The sequence below is a fragment of the Natator depressus genome, chromosome 20, assembly GCF_965152275.1.
Source record: "Natator depressus isolate rNatDep1 chromosome 20, rNatDep2.hap1, whole genome shotgun sequence".
Taxonomy (NCBI): Eukaryota; Metazoa; Chordata; order Testudines; family Cheloniidae; genus Natator; species Natator depressus.
The window spans coordinates 24,027,923-24,038,954 of record NC_134253.1 but is presented as its reverse complement, the minus strand read 5'-3'; the positions used below and the strand labels follow the sequence as shown (position 1 = coordinate 24,038,954).

General features: G+C 51.1%; 1 protein-coding gene across 2 annotated transcripts; it reads left to right on the top strand.

The window, feature by feature from the left end:
* Positions 1–1,347: 1,347 nt before the first annotated feature.
* ELOF1 (elongation factor 1) lies at positions 1,348–6,516 on the top strand. Of its 2 annotated transcripts, none has more exons than XM_074935704.1 (4): positions 1,348–1,477; positions 2,371–2,492; positions 4,042–4,112; positions 6,073–6,516. In XM_074935704.1, the coding sequence occupies exons 2-4, from the start codon at positions 2,377–2,379 to the stop codon at positions 6,135–6,137; spliced, it is 252 nt and encodes an 83-aa protein (XP_074791805.1). In that variant the 5' UTR covers positions 1,348–1,477; positions 2,371–2,376; the 3' UTR covers positions 6,138–6,516. The 2 variants fall into 2 exon arrangements, with proteins under 2 accessions (XP_074791805.1, XP_074791804.1); XM_074935703.1 differs by having other exon boundaries at positions 1,351–1,477; positions 2,375–2,492.
* Positions 6,517–11,032: the final 4,516 nt, after the last annotated feature.

The window sequence follows — 11,032 nt, the reverse complement described above, 5'->3', positions numbered from 1 at the left end:
AGTCCTCCTTTTCTTTTTGCAAATACAGACTAACACGGCTGTTACTCTGAAACCTGTCACCTTAAGTGATCACTCTCCTTACAGTGTGTATGGTAACACCCATTGATTCATGTTCTCTGTGTACATAAATCTCCCCACTGTATTTTCCACTGAATGCATCCGATGAAGTGAGCTGTAGCTCACGAAAGTTTATGCTCAAATACATTTGTTAGTCTCTAAGGTGCCACAAATCCTCCTTTTCTTTTTACTTAAAGCTTAGGTCATCAAAGCTAGGTGGTCTGGGGTGTGAAAAATCCACCCCACAGAGAGCTGTAGCTATGCTAACCCCATAAGTAGATAGAGCTAGGTTGGCAGAAGAGTGCTTCTATCGACCTAGCTACGTCTCCAGAATTCCTATAGTGATGGAAAATCCCCTTCTGTTGCTACAGCCTGTATCTACACTACAGGGTTACAGCACCATAGCTACTGACCCTGCAGCACTCAGAAGTGTAGACTTGGCCCTACTGTCCCAAAGAAAGTAAGACACAGAAACTTACACAGTATCAACGGTGAAACTGAAAATGCTTTCCTGGCCAGCAATCCCAAGTGGGCAGGGCAGGACTGATTTTAAATAGGGGTTTTCTCTTTACCTGTCCAAAAAAAACCAACAACCCCCACCAAAAACCAAAAAACCTGGCCAAATCCAACCAGCACAGACACTAATTCGCCTCTTCCTTCTGTGCTTAAGGGTCAGTCCCTGGCCTTGCCCCTCTGAGTTCGCTTATCTGCGGAGCAAAGCTTGTTGCTGACCGTTGACAGCCTCTAATCAGCAGCCTCTCCAGGGCAGAGTCGTTTGTGCTGCCCTTTATCTGGGGCCTCTCAGTCTCTCTTGTCCTGAGGAGACACACCGTCCCACACCGTCCCCCCCCAAATAACCCACAGGAGGGAGAGATCTCAAAGCGGGGGCTGGCCGGAGGGCGGGGCTGGGGTGCAGCTCCCCCTGAAGCGGAATGAGCCCCGGGGGGGGGGCGATCTGTGCTGGGGGGTCCCACCCTGGGGGGGTCCCACCCTCGTTTCCGGTGCAGGGGGGGCCACCCCGAATTGCTCTCAGGGCGGGGGGAGGGGGAGATCCCGCCCAATGCCCCAGCTGGGGCTTCCCCCGGCCCCATCAAAACCGAGCCTCGGCCCCCGGGGAGGCTCCTCCTCCCTCGGGGCCCGCCCCGCCCCACCCTCCGGCCCCCCGGTCTTGGGCTCCTCCCCCCCGGTCGCCATCTTGGAAACAGCCAGGGAGCCGGGTGAGCCACTTCCGGTTCAGGCCCGCCCCCCCCCCTCTGACGTCATTTCCTCCTGCCGCTGCTGTCAATCATTCCGCATTCCGCGCTCTCGGCCGGAGGCCAGCCAATGGCTGCCGGCGGGGCGAGCGTGTTTCTCTTCCGGTTCGGCGCAGGAAGTGACGGTCGCCGTTGGAAACGCGGCCGGGGCGGGAGGCTGGAGGCAGGTGGGGGCCTGAGAGCGATCCCCCCCTCCCCCCCCCGGGGTCCGTGAGGAAGGGGAGGCTGGGGTCGGCTCTTGCCCCCCCAGTAGCCTGGTCGGAGCTCTCATGGGGGGGGGCGCTGGGCTCCTGTCCCTGGGGGGAGCCGAGTCCCCATCCCGGGGGGGGGCGCTGGGCTCCTGTCCCTGGGGGGGAGCCGAGCCCCCATCCCGGGGGGGGGGGGCGCTGGGCTCCTGTCCCTGGGGGGGAGCCGAGCCCCCATCCCGGGGGGGGGCGCTGGGCTCCTGTCCCTGGGGGGGAGCCGAGCCCCCGTCCCGGGGGGGGGCGCTGGGCTCCTGTCCCTGGGGGGGAGCCGAGCCCCCATCCCGGGGAGGGGGCGCTGGGCTCCTGTCCCTGGGGGGGAGCCGAGCCCCCATCCCGGGGGGGGGGCGCTGGGCTCCTGTCCCTGGGGGGGAGCCGAGCCCCCATCCCGGGGGGGGGGGGCGCTGGGCTCCTGTCCCCTGTACCTGGGGGCAGGGGTGTGTTGAGCCCACGTGTCTGTGGTGGGGAGCTGGGCTCTTGCTCCCCTGCCTCTGGATGGAAGGGGAGGCCATGGCTCAACGCGTGGGGGGTGCTGGATTTCTTTGCTCTACATGTTTTTGCGGGGGGAGGGCGGTTTATGAGCCCCCCACTTCCTAGGCGATGCTGGGTGATGCCCCACCAGCTGAGATAATGGGCGGGGTTTAAATCCAGACCCAGGGAGCCTATCTGCCCCCATCTCCTTGTGGCCCCACATGCTCATTCCTAGGTGCCCTAGAGCTGGGGGTGAGGTGTGGTGGATGAAGGAGAAAGGACAGCACGTGTGATTCCCCCCTGGCCCTGAGAGGACTGACGCTTTCCCTCTCCTCTGCGCCTTGCAGGCAGAGATGGGCCGCAGGAAGTCAAAGCGGAAGCCCCCACCCAAGAAGAAGATGACGGGCACCCTGGAGACGCAGTTCACCTGCCCCTTCTGTAACCACGAGAAGTCCTGCGATGTCAAAATGTAAGTGGGTGGGCTGGAGAGGCCTCTCTGGTTCTAATGGTGGGGGCACGGCCAGCTGAGCTGCCTTGTTAGTGCTCATTAGGCCCCACTTATGGGGGGCTGCTGCTCCTCGGGGTGCAGGGGATGAGCTGATTCCCACCTGGAGCTGGATCAGGAAGTCCCCACACTGTGGGGTCAGGTGCATTACTGGGAGACGCCATTCATTCTCTGAAACATCTTGTATTGGCCGCTGCTGGAGACAGGACACTAGGCTGTTGGCTTGGTTCAGCATGACAAAGGGAGGAAACTGATCTAGATCAGCCCATTGGTTTGATCCAGTATGGCAGCAAGGGACGGTGGACAAAACAGGTAGATAGTAATACCTAGCTCTTATAGGGAGGCTAGAGCACTAGGCCAGGACTCCATATAGGTTGGTTCTATTTCTGGCTCTGCCACTGGTCTGCTGGGTGACCCTGGGCATGTCACTTTACCTTCCTCTTCTATAAAATGGGGATAATAATACCAACCTCCTTTGTAAAGTGCTTTGAGATCTGTGGATGAAAAGCGCAAGATAAGAGCCAGGGGTGGTTGTTACTATTATTATTATTATGGCACTTTTCATCATTAGATTGATGAGCCTGTTTGTCAGAACTGGCATGGCAAGGAAGGGGAATGGTACTGGGTAAACTGGGCCAATTGGTCTCTTCCAATTGGACATTGAAGCCACCCTAGAAGGGGTCCATTTGGTTTAATCTGGCACGGGTAGAGGGGGGTGTACAGGGCTCGACTGGCCCGTTGGTTTGATTGGTGTGTTATAGCCTAAGCCGTATGAAAGCATTTCAGTAATTAAGCAACTTATTTTTGAAATGATGTAAGTGAGCAACAGACATTAGCAACACAGTAAGGGTGTTTGGGTTTTTGCTATATCCCCATCAGCAAGTAATACTGAAGCATGGCTGTGCATAGCCTGGATCATGTCCATAAAAGTAATAGGAAACTGCAACAAGATTTCCCTGTTGGGATTTTTTTCCTAATCTTCATCCCCTGTTTTCCTGTATTTTAGTGTATAACGAACCACACTGGGACTCGGGTCTGTACCACCTCAAATGCTTCCCATCACCCTTCAGAGTGTGCAGATGGTTTGCACATTTTTATGTTTGTTTATCTTTTAGCCTAATGCCTACATGTTTAGTTCTCTTAACTTCTCATAAATCCTGAGACAGGACATGGTCCATTGGTTAACGCAGAAGACTAGGAGTCAGGACTCCTGGGTTCTTTCTCCAGCTCTTGCAACCGACTTGCTTTGTGATCACGTTGGGCAGGTTGCTTCCCTTCCATTCGTTCGTTTCCCTGACAGTAAAATGTGAATAACTTAATAGCTCTTGTGTTGTGATGCTTAATTTGTTAATGCTGCATTTTGTTTCAGTGGGTGCTATGGAAGAGAAGTGTATTCTTCTATTAAGTCAATTTCTCTAACCACTTGCTCTTGATTGTTTGCTCTTTGAACTTCCATTTGTCTTGTTCTTTGGAAATATTTGCTATTGTTGGAATATTGTTTTCTATGTTCCAGGGACCGGGCTCGGAACACTGGTGTAATATCATGTACTGTCTGTCTGGAAGAATTTCAGACTCCCATAACGTGTATCCTTTGCACTTCTAATGACGGAAGCAGGGTATTTTTACCGTAGTTGTTTTTTCCCATGAATTGATGGAGGGAAATGTATTTTCAGTGCAGTTCTACTTCAGCCACAGAGGTCTTGGAGTTCAGGTTTTGCTGAGCCCCCAGAACTTTGTCAGCGTGAAGTGTCCAAGTATCTGCAAAAAACTTGCTCTGGTTGTAGTCAGCAGCAGCAAACTCCTGAGATCCTGGGATTTGGTGCTTTCCATTGGGCTAGAGCACAGCTTCTTGTGGTCTCTTGGCACTTCCTGTTCCAGCCCATGGTGGAAACTGGAAGCAAAGAGGCAGCAGCTAAAATAACTAGACAGTCATATAGCAGTGCTCATAGATTCCAAGGCCAGAAGGGACCATCGTGACCATCTAGTCTGACCTGGATAACGCAGGTCATAGGACTTCCCCAAAAGAATTTTGTATGAACTAGAGCAGGTCTTTTAGGAAAATATCCAATCTTGATCCTGTCTGTGACGCAAGGAAAAAACTTTGGTGGTGCATGTAGCTGTTAGGAACTGAATCCAGAAGCACATGTTAGAAAATAGAATTAACTTCCCATCTTGCTTTCACGTGTTGGCCTTTATCATCCTGCGGCAGAATGAGACGATTGATTGGATAGCATGTTCTTAGTCCGTGTCCGCACTAGGGTCAGAATCATGGATGGTATGACAGGGAGCTAAATGTTAGCAAGGCTGTCTGCTAACTTCTCCCTGTAGGTGCCTCGGTTTCCCCATCTCTAAGGTAGGGATAATGATACTTGCCTCCCTTCCGAAGGTGCTTTGAGATTGTTATGAAGACAGAACTACACAGGATCGTTTCAGGGGACAAGACGAGAGGTCACGTTTATTATAATAACACAGTTTGATTTATGACCTAACTAATATCTAATACCTATGTGCGCACGCGCACACACACTCTGTTCTGCAGCTGCTGTATAGTTACCAGTCCTGAATGTAGCTTGGGTTCGTAGCTTGTGGCGGCTAACTGGCCAGGAAAGCCAGGCACAAGGAAGAACTGGGTCTCTGTTGGGCATGCACCAATGCCCTTCCATGTTGGCAGCAGAATGTTACCCTCCAAAGTCTTCCCTCTCACCCATCGTTTTTGTAGGCTTTAGTTTGAATCCAGAGTCTATAGGTCTTGCTGTGTCACGCTGCCTCTGGGCCCGGTGTGATTGATCACCTGTCAATTGCAGACGTGACTTTCAGCCTAGGACCTGGCTTTGATGTTTCTTCAGTAGTACTTTTGTTCTTTTCTTTTTAGGGTGGACTCTTCTTGCTTTGTCAGGGCTGTTGTCTGCATCTTCAGCCGTTGGTGTTTACACTTTATTTCATCAGGACGGGCTGGGGCTGGAGGTTGATTCCACCATCCATACATACCTCATTCCCACATCTAAACTCCACTAACAAGATTACAGCGGGGTTTTGCAAAAATGAAGGTTGTAGCAAGCTTTTACAAAATGGAGAGAGCAAGTTAAAATGGAGTTTGAGTTACAATACGGACAGGTGTAAGGAATGGCAAACAGTGAGCAGAAGTTACAATGTTGAAACAGTGCAAGTTTCAGCGATTTAAGCAGCAATTGGATTGAAAGTGAAACTCAGCCAATTATTGGGGTAACCAGTTTTATGAATGAATGTTGTTTCATTCATAAAACTTTGCTTATGAAGTTATATTAATAAAGTGAACAATTAAAAACAGTTTAATTGATCAGTTCTACAAGATGTACTGATGAAAAGTGCAAGGAAGGGACAGAATGGCGGTGGTGTTTGTCCCACAGTGCTGTCACAAAGGGCCAGCAGACAGGTGTTGCGGGGAAGAGTTGGAAAGGTGCAAAAACAATTTCTTTAAGTTCCCAGTGCAAGATGAATTCCATGCTTCAGGGGGAGGTGGTGGTGGTGTTTTGGTGTCATCTTCCTTGACCTTTGATCCTCTCAGATCTTTCAGAACCGGTGGACGTGTACAGTGATTGGATAGATGCTTGTGAGGCGGCCAATCAGTAGCAGCAACGGGGCAGGAAGCTCATTTGTGCTAATTCTGGATATTACAGTATTTTGTACTTGGAAAAAAATGTACTGGTTCCATAACATGAGACGATCGGGAGCTTTGGAGAAGGTGGCTGGGTTTTTTATTAGCTTTTCCATCCAAGGATCTTTTTATAGCGGTTGTTCCTTTTTGTGAATTACCCTGGGGCCAATTTAGACCCTTGCGCATGTAACACGGTTAAGGGATGATTTGGAAATGCTGCCCTAGTTAAGCCGGGGAGGAGAGGAACATTTTGTTTTGCTCAGCCCGGCAGTTTGAAAGTTCACAAGATAAGAAACGACTTGTCACCATGATTAAATGGCAACAGTTAATTAAAAAAAAAAAAAAAAAGTCCGTTACTAATCCTAGTCTGGCCAAACAGTGTCCTTTTGCAATGCTGGCTGGATCCCTGTTGGAAGAGGCTACATCTTGGCTTCCACCCTGCTTTGAATAACAGTTGAAATGTTGATGCAGAGGCAGTTTTGTTTAGTGGTTAGAGCAGGGCAACAGGTTGTCTGGAGCCCTGGCTTCTTTTCCTGTGACTTCCACCAACTTCCAGTGTGATCCTGGGCAAGTCGCTTCCCCACTTAGCACCTCAGTTTCTCCCTCTAAATCAGAGTGAATAACACTCTGACCTTTGTAAAGTGCTTTGAGATCTTTGGCCACAAAGTGTGCTAGAAATGTAAGATGAACAATGAAATACTGTAGAACCTCCTTCCTTCAGTCCCAGTTCTGGATATTGGTTTTTGGCTAGCTCTCTTCAGCAGACTCATTGGCACAGAAAAGTCCCTATCCGACACATTTAACTTTGACTTACCTAAACAGGGGCACTGCTGTACCCTTTCCATAGTCCAGTGTGGGGTAAACTGGTTTGAATGAGCCATTTGTCAGAAAACAGGACAATCACTGACACAGATGACTGCTTTTCTCAGACGGGTCCCCCTGCAGCACTAGGCTCAAATTTGCTCATTTGTCTCTTAATCAAAATACAGCAAAACTTCAGTACTGGAGAGTGGGAAGTGAATTGGGCTGCAGTGTTGGAGAAGTGGGAAAGATGCTGGGGTGAGGGGAAGGGAGACAGGCTTCTGTGGCATGGAAGGCTGAGGATCAGAATATAGCTTTTGTTACTATGCTTTCGTGAGTCCAGTCATGATGGCAAGTGTGTTTTACCTTCTGAACGTCCAGACGCTAGACTGAGCAAAATCTCTGCTACTTTGGCTTGCAGAGCCGTTTGGTGGTCACTGCTCTGATTTATTTTTGGGATAACTTCACTCTCTCTTAGATTCAGAACGTTTGGCTCTGTTCTGATGCGGCAGTTACTCAGGGTCTCGCAAGAGGCAATCGCTCGGCAGTTGGCGCCGCTGAGGAGTTAAGGTGGTGGCAGATCCGTGGCTGAACTGATTTTGGGCCTGTAGTGAATGGGCAGGGGATTGTTTGCAAAGGAGGGGTGTGAATCAGAGTGAGAGAAGGGAGGGAAGGATGGGCTAAATTAGCCACCTTGGCCTCCCTTGGCTTTTACCTGCTGCTTTTAACTTAAGGAAATTCTTATTGTATCAAGAGGTTTCCTTGGATCTTCCTGGATGGTACCAGCAGCACCTTGAGCTCCTTCCTGGACACTGATTACAAGCCCCTGCCTTGGGAAGCTGCATGGGCTGGGGATTAAGCTGTTTTGAATTCCAGGCTGGGTTTGGACACTTTTCCCTGTGTGTGGGTGCAAAGAAGGGTGTAGCAAGCAGCAGTCCTGGTTTAGTTTGGGGTTTGTTTTGCAAGGGGGGCTCTTTAGAAACAGTTTGTAGTGGTAGAATGTCCCTTTAATAAATGCCATTATGGGGGGAAGTGGTTTTTGTGTGTCCTCTATTGTCGTTGGTGTCACATGGATTCTGAGCTGAGTGACTGGACTTATTTCCCCAAGGCAGGCGGGAGTTTGCGCGAGCCACATGTCTGCTGTCTCTCTTATACAGGCAAGAAGTGGTAGTAGGAAATGCGTTCTTTTCCCGTCTCTATGCAAATTCCCTCCCCGTTCTGTGCCTCGGTTTCCCCTTTTGTAAAATGGGGGTTAGTATCTTAAATGTGCTGCGAGTATTTCATAGAATCATAGAATCATAGAATATCAGGGTTGGAAGGGACCCCAGAAGGTCATCTAGTCCAACCCCCTGCTCGAAGCAGGACCAATTCCCAGTTAAATCATCCCAGCCAGGGCTTTGTCAAGCCTGACCTTAAAAACCTCTAAGGAAGGAGATTTGGGGTTTCTGTCTTGCAAGGCTGAATAGAACTTCTAGGATTCAAAATCTGTTGATTTACTGCCCCTTACCCATCCCCTTGAGCTCTTAGACAACTGAACATTTATGGTATGTCAGCAAAAAAAACCCAAACAAACCCACGGCAGTGAGTCTGAGACTGGGTCAACTGACTTGGGCAGATTGCGCTGTGGGGCTAAAAATAGCAATGTAGATGCTCCGAGACCTGCCCCCCTTGCCAGGATTCAGAGCCCGGGCTCCAGACCGAGTCACAACGTCTACACTGCTAATATTAGCCCTGTAGCGTGAGCTGCCCGAGTCAGCTGCTGTGGGCTCAGAGCCTTGCTGCCCCAGCAATTTTTTGCAGTGGAGCGTCATGTTCCCTCCATGATCTCCAACATAACAGGAGCCCGGACCCCCTGTGAGCTTCACTGCAAATGAGCCTGGGCTGCAGTCTGTAGCTAATGCAGTTTCCTAGAGGTGAAGAGTGTTCTGTGGTCCTGGAGTGGCCAATGCAGACTTCCTTACTCAGCGAAATGAGCCGAAACTGTACACCGGGCTGCGTTCCAGCGAAGGACAAAAGGCAGCAGCGTCGGGAGAACGTGAGTAGTTGTGGTGGAAGAGAATCAGCTGACTAGGCGCTATTTGTTCTGGAAGACTGTACTGGGTAAACAGCTCGTAAAAGCAGCTGTTACCTGACTAGTGGTGGGGAGAACTCTCCGGGCCCTTCTCACTTTACTCCATGTGCTTTAGAATGTGGGGGGAATTAGGCTCTCCCAGGGCAGGGGCTGGTAACACTGGCTGCGTGGGCTGGCTGAGCTGTTTTTGCTTATGAATCTCTGCCCATGCCCCTCAGTCCTGACCCACAGCCCCCTGCTATCCCAGCCCTGCCCATGCCCCTCAGTCCTGATGCACAGCCCCTGCCATCCTTGCCCTAGACTTCCTGCATACACAGCTTTGCTCATGCTTCTCCATTCTGGCCCCTTGCACCCCAGCTATTCCCATGCTAATGTCATCCCATCTCAAGTGCCCCAGGCTTGCCCATGTCCCCCAGTGAAAATTCTCGCTCCCTATTGTTTCTAGGCTTGGGTCTCTCGTGAGCACACCCTGCAAGTCATCCTGAGCTAGTAGGTGGTTTGAAGGGCAGAGTAGCCAGAGACCCAGCAAACTTTCTTCACTTGTGGCTTTGCATGAGCCCATCACCTGCAGAGGCAAAAGGCCAGTCACTCAGACTCTCAGCAGGGGGCTGCTTGAGCCAGTGCGGCCTTGAGCTGCAAAGCCAGGTATGTGATGTGCTCCAGGGAGGGAGGCGGTTACTTAGTACTTAAACCTTCTCCCTCTCTCCTTAATGTTTCCTTCTCCGGCTCTGTAGTGTAGACATAGAATCCAAGCCATGTAGGACTGGAAGGACTTTGATAGGCCATCTACTCCAGGCCCCTGCACCGAAGCAGGACATAGCCTGTACCCACGTGGCCCCAGAGTATAGACGCAGCCGACACCGGCAGAAGTAGTTCTGTGTGGGGAGGGACACCACCTCCCCAAATGCTGTCGACGGAAGCAGTCTTCTGTCAACATAGCTGCATCGACGCTGGAGATCTTGTTGGAATAGCTCTGGCAGCTGAAGGGTTGGGTTTTGTCGCCCCCCCCCCCCTTCGCGGTATAGCTTTACTGGTGTTGGTTTTAAGTGGAAAGCAGGCCTGTAGCATCAAGTCTTTGTGTGGTCTTTTAAAATCCCGGCGTGCAACCTGTTCCTTCCCATGTTCTGTTTTTCTTTTGCGGATGAAGACGGCAAGTCAGCTGTGTCTCTCTTCCCCCACTCCCAGCCATGCTGCAGTATTATCTCCATTGTGCTGGGCCACCCCCGCTCCTCCAAGGCACGCGTGCCATTTGACCTTTCCATTGAAGACCTTAATAGGAACCCCCTGAAACAGGGCCGCGTGGCGTTGACGGGGTTTCTTGCTTGCATTTTATTACGGCTGCTACATGTCATGTCAAGAACCTAATCGCAAACTCTCCTGGACCTGGTATGGAGACTTGTAACCGAAAGAGTTATGGAGGGGCTGTCCCTGCATTGCCTACGTCCCGTAACGTAGCTCCAGACGTCGCTCTAGCCCTGCAAAGCACTCGTCTAGAGTTCTGAGGGTTAATGTGGCTTTTAAGGGGGGATGTGGGGTGTCTAAGGAGCAACTGTCTGCCTGTGACTGCCAGATGAGGAGGAGCTGATCAAAGGTGAATGGTGCTATGCCTGTGTAAGTGGTTAGTTTGACCTGCGTGTGCACACAGCACCTCCTGGTGGCCGATCTCACAGCAAGTCGAACAGCCGGCTGCTTCCCCAAAGCTAAAGTGTCACAAGATTTTGTTGAAGGATCTGGATCTGAGCCCGTGTCTCCACGTGTCTAGCAGCATTTGTGGGCGGGTATCAAAGCCTTTTTGTATAAGTGCTAAATTACTGTCTAGAGCCCTGTGCACCGGCTGGTAATGGGGTTTACAAACAGGGCTAGGAGTGGGGGTGGTGGATTGCAGCCAACCAGCCAGGGTTCAATTACCAGCGGGAGCTCAGGCAAATCACTTCATCTTCGTGCTTCAGCTTCTCACCTGTTACAGGGGACAGTGATCCTTTCCTGCTGCTCAGGGCT

Bases quoted from the DNA above. Each gene is read 5' to 3' on its own strand.
- ELOF1 (XM_074935703.1), top strand. From the start codon at position 1,381: ATGGCTGCCGGCGGGGCGAGCGTGTTTCTCTTCCGGTTCGGCGCAGGA. The intron at 2,493-4,041 runs GTAAGTGGGTGG...TCTATGTTCCAG, and splicing joins AAGTCCTGCGATGTCAAAAT to GGACCGGGCTCGGAACACTG. The intron at 4,113-6,072 runs GTATCCTTTGCA...TGATCCTCTCAG, and splicing joins ATTTCAGACTCCCATAACGT to ATCTTTCAGAACCGGTGGAC.